This window comes from Suricata suricatta, chromosome 5, assembly GCF_006229205.1.
Source record: "Suricata suricatta isolate VVHF042 chromosome 5, meerkat_22Aug2017_6uvM2_HiC, whole genome shotgun sequence".
NCBI lineage: Eukaryota > Metazoa > Chordata > Mammalia > Carnivora > Herpestidae > Suricata > Suricata suricatta.
Window position 1 is genome coordinate 28,469,546 of NC_043704.1, and position 15,097 is coordinate 28,484,642.

At 36.7% G+C, this 15,097-nt stretch overlaps 1 protein-coding gene across 8 annotated transcripts in view; it reads right to left on the bottom strand.

Annotated features, from left to right (window-relative positions):
• USP25 (ubiquitin specific peptidase 25) overlaps positions 1 to 15,097 on the bottom strand; it is a 140,796-nt gene that overhangs the window by 101,841 nt on the left and 23,858 nt on the right. For 5 of the 8 annotated variants that reach the window (XM_029939124.1, XM_029939123.1, XM_029939121.1 and 2 more), the window contains exons 2-4: positions 14,077 to 14,154; positions 10,664 to 10,808; positions 6,622 to 6,702 (exon numbers count right to left, since the gene is read on the bottom strand). In XM_029939124.1, the coding sequence (XP_029794984.1) occupies positions 6,622 to 6,702; positions 10,664 to 10,808; positions 14,077 to 14,154 (304 nt within the window). Of the gene's footprint in view, positions 1 to 6,621; positions 6,703 to 10,663; positions 10,809 to 14,076; positions 14,155 to 15,097 lie in introns of those variants that run through there. The other 3 variants (XM_029939125.1, XM_029939122.1, XM_029939127.1) reach the window with 1 other exon arrangement.

Consider the following 15,097-nt stretch of genomic DNA (forward strand, 5'->3'; position numbering starts at 1 on the left):
CCAATGTTCGGGCCCAGCTCAGTGGCAGTTACCTAACCCTGACTGCTTGTTCTCTTGTTGCAGCTCCAGAAGTATGTTCTTGAACTGTCCCAGAGGCAGCCTCCTGATTCACTACCTGCCTAACTGTGGCACAGGGAGCTGCTTCCTAGGCTGGCCAGTCCTGCAAGAATCTGGGGATCATTTCCGAAGGCTGGAGATCCCTGCTCTAGTACTTCCAGTGATTTTTTTTAAGAACCCAATCCCCTGTATTAAACTTCTTCACTAAAACTATCTGGAGTATCCGCTGGGTACAGAAGTGCTGATGCATAGGAGCACTTGTACCCCAATGTTGATAGCAGCAATGTCAACAATAGCCAAAACATGGAAAGAACCTAAATGTCCATCACCTGATGAATGGATCAAGAAGATGTGGTATATATACACAATGGAGTACTACATGGCAATGAGAAAGAATGAAATGTGGCCATTTGTAGCAAAGTGGATGGACCTCGAGGGTGACATGCTAAGCAAAATAAGTCAGGCGGAGAAGGACAGATATTATATGTTTGCACTCATATGTCTAACAGGAGAACAGGAGAAACCTAATGGAGGACCAGGGGGAGGGGAAGAGGGAAAGAGAGTTGGGGAGAGAGAGGGATGCAAAACCTGAGAGACTACTGAATACTGAAAATGAACCGAGGGTTGAGGGGGAAGGGGGAGGGAGGAAAAGAGGTGGTGGTGATGGAGGAGGGCACTTGTGGGGAAGAGCACTGGGTGTTGTATGGAAACCAATTTGACAATAAACTACTTTAAAAAAAACTATCTGGAGTATTTACTGTGTCGTGTCTGACAAGTAAAACAAACTGGCTAGAACAAAAACTCATTTAGAAATACCAACAACTTATAATTAGAGCTTTTTATAATTTAATTGTAGCCCAAGCAACACAAAAGTAAAAAACAAGGCAAGATGTTTTAACCCTATGTCAAAAATAACTGCAGTTGTGAGAAATGAATATACCATCATAAGAATAAAGAATAAATCTTTCCACCATAGTAGCAAATCTCCAAGAGTAGTCAATGAAGCCTTGGGGATTCCCCCAGGATGCTAAAAGGGTCCCATAAGTAAAAACTATTCTCATAAAAATACCAACATGCTATTTGCCTTTTCTCCTGTGGTCATCTTTGCACTGATGATGCAAAACAATGGTGCATAAAACAGCTGCAACTGCACAAATCGAGGCAGTTGCACGAGTTCTTTGAGCAAGTCACTGTATCACAACTATGCACCCTCACTATTCCAAAACACATCCAGGCTTTCTTAGATCCTTCAAAAAAAGGGAATATTTTATTAAATCTCAAATATTGATTTACATATTCTATTAATCTTATGTGACCAAATAGAAAGTATGCATAGTACTTCTGCTGCATCCAAAATCAGCTTTTGCTCAAGAAAAAACACTAGCTGGGTGGCTCAGTTGATTAAGCTTCCAACTCCTGGTTCGGGCTCAGGTCAGGATCTCACAGATCGGTTTGTGAGTTTGAGGCCCTCATCAGCTGTGCACTCACAGAGCAGAGCCTGCTTGGGATTCTTTCTCTCTGCCCCTCCCCAACCTGTGAATGCTCAAAAAATAGAGGTGTGAGGCAAATCATGAGAGACTTTTGAATGCTGAGAACAAACTGAGGGCTGAAGCAAGAGGGGGGAAAGGGAGGGATGGTCATGGAGAGGGGCACTTGTGGGGAAGAGCACTGGATGTTATATGGAAACCAACTTGGTAATAAACTATATAAAAAAAGTTAGTATAATGCTTGAGTTGCAAGCCGGCTGAACTAACACTCTTTTTTTCATGGAGCACTATTTTTACTTGAAGAAACAACCAACAATGACTACTCAAACTTCAAAATTTGGCAGATACTCTCTCAAGAATAAACAAAGTGATCCTGTCACCTGAGGTAGAACAAATGAGAATATGTGCTGCCAAGGATTAATTTCAAGCAAAACTGGTAACTTTGGAAAACTTGTTTCTACCACTATGCACATATCTTCCCAACACTCAAAGACTTCAACTTTTATTTGGTTCATAATGGAGACATTCTTCCAATATTTGGAAGGAAATCTTCTGTGGTGTTGTAAAATCATGTGTAAGTAAACAATCCATCAAAGAGCAAGATAAGTGATAAAGACGCTAGGAGCATCTTAATGTCTAATATTTGGTCTTTGAGCCATTTCCTGACACAGAGTTCCTAAATCATTTGGAATTTCCTGGGTGACAGGAACATCTTTTGTTCTAATGAGATGACTCCTGGTGGACTCCTGTACAGCTCAGGATGAACTGAGACTCACCAGCTCCTGCATAACTTCAGGATGAATGCTGCCCACCAGAAAAACCAAGCCATGATGAGAAGCTTGGAACGCTGAGAGGAACTCAAAGGAGAGGGGAGAAGGGCTAGAGATCAAGTTAGCAATCCGTCATGTCTACCTGATGAAACCGCCATAAAATTCCTTGAAGTACAGGCTCAGAGAGCTTCCAAACTGGGGAACATAGTCATATGCTGGGAGAGTGGCACACACCAACTCTAGGAGACAGAAGCTCCAGCTCTTGGGACACCTCCAGACCCTACCCTATGTACCTCTTCATCTGGCTGTTCATCTGTGTCCTTTAGCATACCCGTTTTTTTTACAATAAAACTGTACGTAATAGTAAGTGTTGTCTTGAGTTCTATGAGCCGTAATTGCAAACTATAAAAATCAAGGAGGGGGTGGTGAACACCCCCAATGTGCAGCCATGTCAGACAGAAGTGTGGGTAATGGCATCTGAAGTGAGGGCAGTCTTGTGGGACCGAGAGCTTGTAACTTATGTAACTTGATGGACTCCAGGTAGACAGTATCAGAATGGAATTGAATCACAGGACACCCAGCTGGTGTTGGAGAACCTGTCAGAAGTGGGGGAAAACGCATACATCTGGTGTCAGAAGTATTGTGAGTGTAAACAGAGGAAGAAACAAGCAATCGTAGTCTTTAATGCTAAAAAGGATAGGTTGATCAGACTATTGGTCTTTAGCTGAAAAGCTGAGACTTTTTCTTTTAAGCAATGGAGGAGGTTTACTCATTATTTGCAGTTTTACTTCAGTTACAGTAATTTTCTACATGATGTTCTTATTACTCCATAAAGCTTATTTCCATTTTAGATATTTCAGAACAATATACAATCCTCAAAGACTATTATAACCTACTCATACACCAAAAACATGATTTTCAGACCAGATATTACCAAATTAAATGTTATATCAATAGAATGCTTAAACATGAGTTTTTCTAGAGTTGGAAGAACAATTTCTCCTAAAACATGAAATAAGTAATGAACTACTAATTTCACAATGAAAACTAGCACCCTCTGAGCTTCGTATATTCATATATTCGAACAGGAACAGAGAATAAGCTTGGCTATAAACAATTTCTAATTGAACCAATTTCTAATTTCAATTGTAAAAATTTAGCCTTTGTAAAAATTCCATCCAAATATCAGAGTATTATGAATATTTTTATAAATGTGCCAAAGGAATATCTCAGTAAAACACCAAAATGTTTCAACCAACCCTCCTCTAGTACTAGTGTGAATACAACTCAAGAACACAAATGTGTGTTAGCTGAGTAACACTATAGAAAGTCACAGATTACAAGAGACTATAAACAGTAACCTCCAACATTTTCAAGTCTGCCCAAATTAAAACACATTTGCTGTCAAGTCAGAAATAAACATACCAAAACATAACAGTCACCTTAATAAATCTTTCACCCTCCAAAGAATTACCATTTGAGTAAAACTTAAATACCAACTATGAAACATTTCTGTTTATTCCAAAATACAGGCTGTCATCAACTTAACAATGAATTAGAAGTCAAATGTATGCATTATTTATAACTAATAATTCATTTCCCCATGAAAATGTATATTAATGACACGAGGCTTCCAAGTTAGTTTCCAAAAGCCAATTTAGCCCATAGTACAGTTGAACTACAATCCATGTAACGTTCTCCCATTGTTTTCCTTACCTACACAAGGTTAAACCTAAGGGAAGTCCTTCACCACCAGCAAAGATTTCTAGGCAGGGAAGTGATGAGTACAAAGAACTCATCGGGAAGTACTGAACAAGAGTTTGACAAGCATTGTGATGATACGTACCAGGAAGGGGCAACTGGAAGAAAACCCATATAAACAAAAAACAGCCAGAATTGCAAACTAAATAATGATTTGGGGAGATTATAAATTAAATATAAAGTTAAATATAATTTTAATTTTATATAAAAATGTAATATATGTAAATATATATATAATATATATAATATAATATAATATAATATAAAAATATAATATATATAAAAATCCCTGGGCCATCAGAAGGATGGGGATGCCTTAGGAGAGACAGGCAAGTGTGATCAAAGGGATGGTCAGCAGAATGGAAGCAAGAACACTAGCATGCTCACCCTCATCACTCTGCCTCACCAAGGATCCTCACCATTCATCGCCTGAGCCAGATATACTCCACCCAGCCTGGGATGTACTTGCCTCACACATCCACAGGTTTACTCCCTAACTTTACTCAGAGGTCTATATAAATGTGAACTCATCCAAGAGATGTTCCCCGACTGACCCCTGCTCGGCACACCTCATGCCTGACCTACAACCACATCCCCGTCACCTTCTGTTCCTTCACCCTGCTCGACCGTTTTTCATGAACTTAATGCTGCCTGGCATTATTTATTTATTGTTTACTGTTTGTCTTTCCCCTCTGTAAACTGAGACTCTGTTTTCTAAAGACCTAAAAAAGTACCAGATACGTAAGAGGCAATCAATAAATATTTATTAAATAAAAGCTAAATCTAGGGTATGGAAAAGAGATAAAAATGAGTGAGTCATCTTCACTCACAGTGACCCTAATTAGAATACTTAACAACATATGCTTTATCTACCTAAAATTTTTCTAGTAAGTTCCAGGACCAATGCCATAATAAAGTATCATGTTAGAACAATACTTAAAAGCAAGAAGACATACACAGTGTAATATACCTCAAGGAGACCAATGTTTCCCACCGCACACTCAGCCCCAAAGATGTTCCTACTTTTCCAATCTTCTCACTGCTGAATTCAGATTCTCTCAAATAATGAGGTTCAAGAGAACTTACTGTGATGATAGAAGTGTACTATTAATTTGCACTGTCCAATATGGTAGCCACTAAGCACATGTGATGATTATTGAGCACTGAAAATGTGTCTAGCACAAGAGAGGAACTACATTTTAGTATTATTTTACTTTATATTTTAAATTTAAGTTCCCACATGTGACTCCAGGCAACTATATTGAATAGCTCAGCTCAAAATGGTCTTGTTCTTTTTTTGATAATAGCTACTGACATTATGACAGTACTAGTAACAAAACTGAAGAGAAGAGCAGCCATTCCTGAGTTTGTCATAAACTGCACTGGTTTCCAACTTAGACTGTGAAAATAATTAAGCATTCAGTATTAGTCAACAAAAGCTATAGCCCATAGCTATCATTCTGCAGTAAAATTTAAGAAAACTCATAAATTTGGAGCGCCTGGGTGGATCAGTTGGTTAAGTGTCCAACTTCAGCTCAGGGCATGATCTTATGGTTCATGGGTTCAAGCCCTGCGTCGGGCTCTATGCTGACAGCTCAGAGCCTGGAGCCTGCATCGGATTCTGTGTCTCCCTCTCTCTCTGCCCCTCCCCTGCTCATCCTCTCTCTCCCTCAAAAATAAACATTAAAGTAGATATACACAAAATTCATAAATTTACACAAGTCATTCTGCCGTACATGTCTAATAGAATTCTAAGTACACGCTTAGAATAGTGTATAAGCTTAGCCCAGTTGCATCCAACCAGTTACAAGCAACTTTCACCCCACTGTTAACTTATTTTTAAGCTTAACCTTGACTTTTGGTGAATCATCCAAATAGTTTTATGCATTAGAAATCTCTATGAAAAAAGATTTAACTTTCTTTGCATTATTTTTTTCTATCTGCAGTTACTCACTTAACATATTTGAAGAATGGGAAAAATATTACTGTTCAATTAATAATATCCTAAACAGCTTAACATAAGTGATTTATCCTCAGGAGAGATGAGAGCACTATACTTGGATCTATGTATCAGTTGTGCTTTAAATCACTTTTAGGCTGGCCAAGCAATATAACCAAGACCAGAATTCTACAACAGAGTCTCTCACTTTCTATGCAATCCTCACCTAATAATTCAATTCTTTTGGGGGGGGGGGATATATTGAGTCTAAATTTATGAAGGATTGGGGCACCTGGGTGGCTCAGTCGGTTAAGCGCCCAGCTTCGGCTCAGGTCATGATCTCACGGTTCATGGGTTCGAGCCCCACGCTGGGCTCTGTGCTGACAGCTAGCTCAGAGCCTGGAGTCTACTTCAGATTCTATGTCTCTCTCTCTCTCTGACCCTCCCCTGCTCATGCTGTCTCTCTCACTCTCTCAAAAATAAATAAAACATTAAAAATTTTTTAATTTATGAAGAACAACTACTTCACAGTCATTCCAATGTGTTATACCCACTTCTCTAAAACTTAAGCCAATATGCGGCATTACTTTGTTTTATAATTACCTACCCAAATCCCTCTTATCTTTTGATCCATACTTTGATTGCTCAATTGTAGCATATCTTGTTCTGGTAGGCATATACTTTTTTCCTGTTTTAAAAAAGTTCAAAAGAATTTAATGGTCATGAAAGAAAGAATATTACTATTTGATTTCAAATTGGGCAAAAGCCTGTACGGTGATGTCAATGACAGAGTTTGCCATAATACAAAAACTTAGCAGAGTCTATTAAGTATACCTATGACATCTCAATGACGATATCCTGCACTGTTTCCCTGTCCCCTTTGCATTAGTACTTTCCACTGCAAAACTCCAGAACAATTTTATTTGCAATTTAAGCAGGAGGTGGGAAGCATTTATTAGACAATCCATAATATCTAATCTGGACAGGAGATCCCAGTAGTGAAAAGAGAGATCTAAATTTTTGCTAATATTACCACAAAGGATTTAGGCCTTTTCTCAAAATTTAATAGAGTATTATAGTATAGAAAATTACCAAAGCAATAAAAAGATTCCAGATACACTACTACTTAATTCCTTATTATGCAGAGTATACTCATTCCTTGAAATGTTTTCTTTTTCTCTCTAAAAGGAAAAGTAAAAATACACTAAAAAGTCCATTAAGCATCCTACTATTGAAAATGTAATTACTTCTTCAATATCAAATGAAGGTTCACAAATTTGTGTTGAATCTTCAAATTAAATGGTCTATTTTTCTGACATACCCAGTTATGCATAAAAGAAAATCTCCCCACAATCCCCAAATGTGACTTCAATGGGATACTACCTATAAGCTAAATTCTTCTAGTCATTAAAAAAGGTACATTTTATTCCTTCTAAAAGAGCTTATATCCACAAGGAGTCTTATATATTTAGCCTTAACGCTTTTGTTTCAAAATATAGAGGTTTGTCAGCACCCCAACCAAGAGATGACACACTTAAAGTTAGCAAGGTTTTTTGTTTATGTTTTAGCCCTGGTTGTAACAGACTTAATACTTAAACAAGAAGGAATAAATTTTTTTTAATTTAAAAAATTAAAAAACATGCCATACTGGAAAAAATTAAGTAAAACTATAGTCATTTCTTAAACAATATATTTCATATAAAATTGAGAAAATGCTCAAAAAGGATTTTCATATTGAGAACCATCCCTTGAAAATTTCCTCACACTCTCTGATTACTCAACATGCCACATTCCCGCAGCACTTCCAGTTTTTCAGTAAAGATCTGTATTTGAATATATAGTTGTAATTACTTCCTATCTTTCCTCCACACGTTTCACCACTTCTTCTAAGACTTAAAAGTACACAAAAGATTTCATTTCTTCTGAGGAATAACAGCACAGTGATTTAAAAACTCTGATCTGGTGAATGCATGACATCTCCTTACCTTCTCATATAACACTATTATGACACAGCCAAATTTAAAAATTTGTTTTAATGTTTATTCATTTTTTGAAGGAAAAATGGGGGAGGGGCAGAGAGAGAGGGAGACACAGAATCTGAAACAGGCACCAGGCTCCAAACTGTCAGCACAGACCCCAATGCAGGGCTCAAACTCATGAACCTTGAGATCATGACCAGATCGAAGTCAGACACTTAACCGACTGAGCCACCCAGGTGCCCCCTGACACTGCCAAATTTAAATGCTGAATCAAGACTATTTCCTAATGTCAATTGTACTTCTTAGAGCATTTTGAAATATGGGTCAAATCTGTTAAATGGAAAAAATGATGGTTACGTCATCTGATATTTTTTCCCAGTTTGATACTGATATAATACAGTCACCACATTCTGTTTTTTCAAGGGTTTTTCTAGACTTTCTGAAAACAACTTTATGGACACACTATCCAAATTACTGAATTACTAACTACAAATTAGCACCTGAGTGAGAAGGATAGCACATTTTATAGATAAAGAAACCACAACAGCACACAATTTGCTCAGTATGATAATCAGTTATAATGAAACCAGAAACTTCCTTTCTCTATCATTTTATATGAAATACAAAATTGCTTAAGGAACATTTTTCAAAAGCTACACACAAAAACACAAAAATTTTAATTATCATTTATAGGGGAACCCATGTCTTCTGAAATCAGGTTGCCTTCTCCCTACGAGCACCTATTTGAAGCTCTCTTCTCTAACGTTTTCACTATTTTTGTCAGCAGTGATGAACAGGTATAACATCTGGCATTATTTGCTGACTTTCACAGAACAAGTCAGACCTCTTCTTTTATTCAGGACAGTCTTATAATCCTAATTCCCCTACCTCCCCTGTTCTATATTAAGAACTCACAGCTCTCAGTCTTGTCATGCTTTCTACTAGAACAGTGAACCACGTTTAGTCAATTTCCTGCTGCCTTCATTTGAACCAAGTGCCTTCAGTCAAAAACTTTTTTTCTTTTTTCTATCCAATTTCATTTTCCCCCAAGTCTCAGAACCTTTAAAGATATTAGACGTTATTCTCACACACTAATTCTTCCTCTATTCATATTACTTCTTTTCCAACTTCTTGCAACAAGCTTCTCAACCTCATTCCCTTTCATTGGTTTTGAAACAGCTTTTTTAAATATATTATCAAAAATAATTCAACAAACACTTTTTGAGTAACGATGCAAATCTAGCACGATGGTAGGAACATCAATGGTCTTTTGCCCTGTTAAGCTTCCTGTCTGGTAAGAAAGGCACAAGCAAATAATTTCAAAATAACACAGTATTCATTAAGGCCCAAGTACGCTCTGGGTGCTAGAGACGTACCCACTAGAGCCAGAAGCTCCTGACATAAGTCTTACAACCCCAGAATTAAGGAGGCTGGGGGTAAAGCTGAACGGCCCACTAGACAAAGGAACAGCAATATAAAGACCAGAGGATTTAAATAGCACTGGGTGGATAAGAACTCCAAGCCATTCTGAATTATCACAGTATAAAGTGAGAAGAAAAAAATAGTAGAAAATGAAGTTAGAGATGCAATAGGAGCCAAACCACTCTGTCTTCAACTTATACATAAACACACGGGGCGGTCTCACATTTATAAAACTTCAGTCATCACCTATTATCTATGTGAGATGGGAGTATTTCAGCCTCAGATGACAAAAGATCATTTGTGGAACAAGAATATTAAGATTATCCTGAAACTTTGAAATTAAAATATTTTACCAAAAAACATTAATCTTTAATGCCAACAGTTCTAAACATCTATGTGAGTAGGTTCTTCCTAGTTGTTTCCTAACTTTGACAAAGTCTACAAACAAAATCAGAGGAGTACCTGGCTGGTTCAGTAGCTAGAGCATGGAACTCCTGATCTCAAGGTTGTGAGTTCAAGCCCCATGCTGGGTGTAGAGATTACTTAAAATCTTAAAAAAAAAAAAAAAAAGATTCTCTTTTCTTCAAATACGAGTTAGTAACCAAACAAATCCAGAATGCATAAAAATAAATACCTACATTTTATATAGTGCAGTTAATTACAGCAAAATGAAACACAGAGGCAACTAAACATATTTTTAAAATATATATTCATATTATAAGAAAAAGTAGAATCCCACATAATCCTTTTCCTACATATGTATATATGTCTGTGTATGTGTGTTTACTTTGTTTCACAGTAATAAACTTTTTTCTAAAATCTTAATTTGGGGGAGGAATAAAGGTTGAAGGAAGGGAAATTCTGTTAAGTGGTAAACCTATCAGTAATTAGAAATAAGTTTACCTTCAAAAATAATACTAAGCCTCTACCAACACTTAAAATCCATAAAACAAATGTTTATGCCCATGTAAAATCATAGAAATGTAGCTGTTCTACATTTCAAAACAATGAATACTATGAAATACTATGAAAGGATATACAACTTAAATATAATATTCTACTACTGAACTGGAAAAAAATAATAATAATACAGCTAATAAGACCATATACTCTTTTCAACTACACTAAAAACCACCAAGGTTAAAGTAGTTCTTTGTCCTTCACCTCTGCTTAAAAAAAAGTAATATATTCCCAAGAAAAGTTTTTCATCACATTCCTATTAAAATATTAAGAGAGAAGTAAACTTACTTGTGTCTGCTTGGCTTCCCACACTGATGTATCTGTCATTGCCAGGAAGTGCTGTTTGATAGTAAGTCGTCTCCTCCTGCTGAGGGGTCTTGGCATCCTTTGCAGTAAGAAAAGCCACTGCTAATTCCAAGTTTCCATTACTATCCTTCAAATATCAAGAACAGAACATCAAACATTTTGGAATAACTCTGTGCATTCTCACATGATTTATTTAATTTTCTCCATAACAAGTAATACTTAAATAACAAAGGTCACTTTTAGATTTGAAATGATTCTATCTGATCCAAATTTTATAGTGTAAATTGATCATAAACAAAATACATTCTATCAATAATTCCCTTTTCTGTTAAGACTACTAATATGATGTAAGTAGTAATTCTATAATTACTTCGTTTTCCATTACCCTCGTTTCTCCTTAAACAAAAGTCAATCACAGACTTATGCTTCTAAACAAATGGACAAACTAAAAAATGTTTTTTGGAACCTGCCATATAAAAGAATGAAAATGAATATTTAAAACACTACTTCTACAAGAAGAACTATAAAAGATACTCCCCTTTAATATATATGCTGACTACATACCCAGAGGCAAACTTAAGTAAATGTCAGACTTGAAGGAAGAAAACGGCAAAATATTCTGAAGCTTGATAGTACAGAGAGACACAGAGAACTAGACAAAAATACTCAATACTGTCAAGATAACAATCCTATCCAAATTAAATATATAAATTTTATGTAGTCTTCACCAAAAGCATTTCTGAATAAAATTATTCTGAAGTTAATTTAGAAGAAAGCAGATGCTAGAAAACTAAGAATTTTTATAATAAAATAATGAAAAGAGACACAACCATCTCCATCTCTACATTGTCTGTAGAGTTAATAATAAATAGAACACTAGCTCTAGGACAGCTAACTGAAACAATGTTAGGAAACCCAGATATATATAATGAAGTGATCTTTGTAACAGAAGGCCAGAACACCTAAGACTATGCAGCCCTCATGAACTTCAGCATCCACACAGACTGTAATAGGAAGCCAGCGGAGGGTTTCGGACAGAAATGACATGGTATGACTTACATTTTAAAAGGATCATTCTGGCTGTGTTGAGAATAGACTATAGGGGAGAAAGGGCTGAAGCAGAGAGTCCAACATGATTTGCTCTCACATTGAAAGAAAGATCAGGATGATTCAAGATTTGAAGCCTGAGCAACTGAAAGATTGAGATCCCAAATCTCCACCTCAACTCCAATTCCAGTTAGCCAGGGAAGAGAGAAAAAAAGTGAAAGTACAGTTGGGAAAGCACCACTGCTTTATTTTTTATTTTTTTTAATGTTTGTTTATTTTTAAGAGAAAGAGACAGATGCGAGCAAGGGAAGGGTAGAGAGAGAGGGAGACACAGAATCCAAAGCAGACTCCAGGCTCTGAGCTGTCAGTAGAGAGCCCAGCATGGGGCTCGAACTCACAGACCACGAGATCATGACCTGAGCTGAAGTGGGACACTTAACCGACTGAGCCATCCAGGTGCCCCAAAGCACCACTGCTTTAAACTTTATTATCACAACCATTATAAGACTTTTTAAAATGACTCACCAAAAATATGGGGATAACATAATCTATAGTTAGATAAGTTAAGTAATTGTAAAATAATTTGCAATAACTATGACTAACATTTATCGAACACTTACTATTTGCCAAGAAATTTCTATATACTAAATACTATTTGCCAAGAAATATCTATACACCACCTCATATGATAATAATAAACTAAATACAACAGGAATTTACACAACTTGAAGATCACTTACTTTGAAGGGCTAAAAATAGATTCTTAAAATAAAAATACTGAAATCAGTCAATGACCTTGTGGCTCCCAAAAGTCGACTCCTTGTCAGTATATTACTGAGAAAGTCAATTCATTATTAAACATCTTACAAATTTATACAGGGTAATAGTTAAGGCTTAAGTATACCCTCCCAACCCCCGCCCAACTACTGGTAACTGAAGCCAAAGTTTAAGAACAAAAACTATAGTCATACAATGTACCTCAAAGAAAATGGCTACAATAGTTAATTTGAATCTTTACATTCATTTAAGTAAACATAGTCTACATGTTTCCTGGGTTAAAAAAAAAAAAAAAGTGAATTCCCCAAACTTGCCCTGACCAGTAAGAGGACAGCCTCATCCTCAGTGACAGAGAATGGGAAAGGCATTTTCTGAAAACAGACACAGAGGGATGGAGTCATACTTATCAGGATAAAGAAAGGACTGGCAATCATCTAAATGTGATAATTATAAAAACTGAGGTACGACATTTTTGCGTCCTCTCCAAATACTTACAATGGCTTCATAAACCCTGCATTAATGCTCTAAACGGTACTGTTTCATCATTTTGTTGACAGGAAAAAAAGCTGAAGCAAAGATTGTAGTAAAAGCAGAAATTAAGGGTGGCACTCCAGGATCTCCTCCACATTTCAGCTGTGTGAGCTTGAGCAAGTCTTTTTAACCTGTTTCCTCATCTTTTAAAAGGGGATGAAGGTAACCCCTACCTCACAGAGTAACTAGGAGGATGTGAGCCACATAAAGTACTTAGACTAGCAACCAGTACTACAGGTGGTTAATAACCGCCAGTTAGTACAATGATTACAATCATCTAAAAGACAAAATTATTTCTGGACACAAATGACAAACTTTTGGCTCGGAATCAAAAATTACATAATTAAATTTGGTCTCATGGAACAAGTTCCAAAGGATTGAAGCTGTATGTATGCCTTGCAACAGCAAAAATGTTATGCTGCTGTCAGCCATTAGTAGAGGTACGGAAATAACTTTAAAATGCAGTTCCAGTTCTTAAACATCTTTCATATATGTGATCTTCCTCAACAGGCATATCCATGTGATTTGACTCATTTGGGTTTCTCCATGTGGAAATGCGAGAACTTCAGAAGATACAACCAGAATGGTGCCCTTTATTTACTGCATATACTACCAGTCTGCTACTGACTGTTCTTAAGGCTCAATTAGTTAAATGTTAGTCAAGTTTTATTTCTTCTTGGAAGGAAAAAGATGTAAGCTTCTGACCTTGTATTAATTTTCTATTTTTCTCTCCTCCTCTCCCTCCCTATTATTTTTCCACCCCACCCCACTCTAGCCATGGCATTTGGATACATATCCTTCCATTTTGCTTGAAGTCTTTCATAGAGAGATTACCTGTCACTCCAAAGTAAATTGAAACACTGGGTGGTTGAAAACTAACATGCTCACAATTATAGCATAAGTAAGGCTCTTACATTATAAAAGTTCTTTCCTATATCTCTACTACTATACAACATAACGTAACTAAAAACCTCTCAAATAAGGTAGGCAGTAGAGATGAAGGTGTAACATAAACTACATGCATAAAACAGAGGCCATACCTTCAAGGCTTGCTGTAGTATCTGGGCATCATTAATCCCAGTGATTTCTCTCAGCTGATTCAGAAATGTCTGCTGGTGCTAGAGGAGAAAAACCGAAATCATTACACTTTAAAATCTGAAAATATTCAAGAATAAAAAAACTAAATGACCTTTGGGGGGGGTGACAAAAAAATAAAATAAACTAGTATAGACAAGAAAAATATAGAACTTGAGAGAGACTCAACAAATTTCATTATTTTAGGAAGAATAAACCATGCTGTGGGGAGCCCTAACTCCATTCTCATGTTTCCAAAAGGGAAGTTCTACATTACTGAAGTCTTACTGAATTAACAGCTTCTGGCCCATTCTTCACTGCCTATATTATTCCTCCCAATAAGAAATGGAGGAATATGCACAATGGCTAAGCCTGAGAAAAATTAAGGAAAACAGGTTTACCCATTGGACTACTTTAACCAGGCGCTGGGGCCACTGAATGAAATCCAGACAAGCTCTAACTAGCATTTCTCCCTGGCCCAGGGTCAACCAGATCCATGCGCCTGAGATGTTTGAAAAAGACCTGCCAAAAGGCAGACCATGCAGTAAGTAGTTACATCATGGGGATACTAAGACCTCTTTGAGGAAAGAGATCATCTCATTCTCTAATCTGTCATAAAAGATCCTAAACAGAATTAATCACATGTCCCCATTTACTTCAGATCTGTCGGTCTATATGATCTCTTATGCTCTGTTGGAGAAAAAAGAGAAAAGAGGGATGGGATTCCACTATCAAACCCTTGCCTGAAGTCCCTAGTTAAGAACTATGCTCCTCCCTACATTGTATTTCTTAAGACAAGTTCCCCTAAACTGTAAGACAGCACCATGAAACAAAGAAAGCTCAGTGGAAATGATAGGGAAAACAAGTCACATTAGAAGGATCTACAGAAATCTTTCTTGAAAATATTTTGCACTCATCTTAGTAATAATTCAATCAAGAATCATCAGTAGACACTAAAACTACTAGGGCAAAGTTTGATGAGGAACA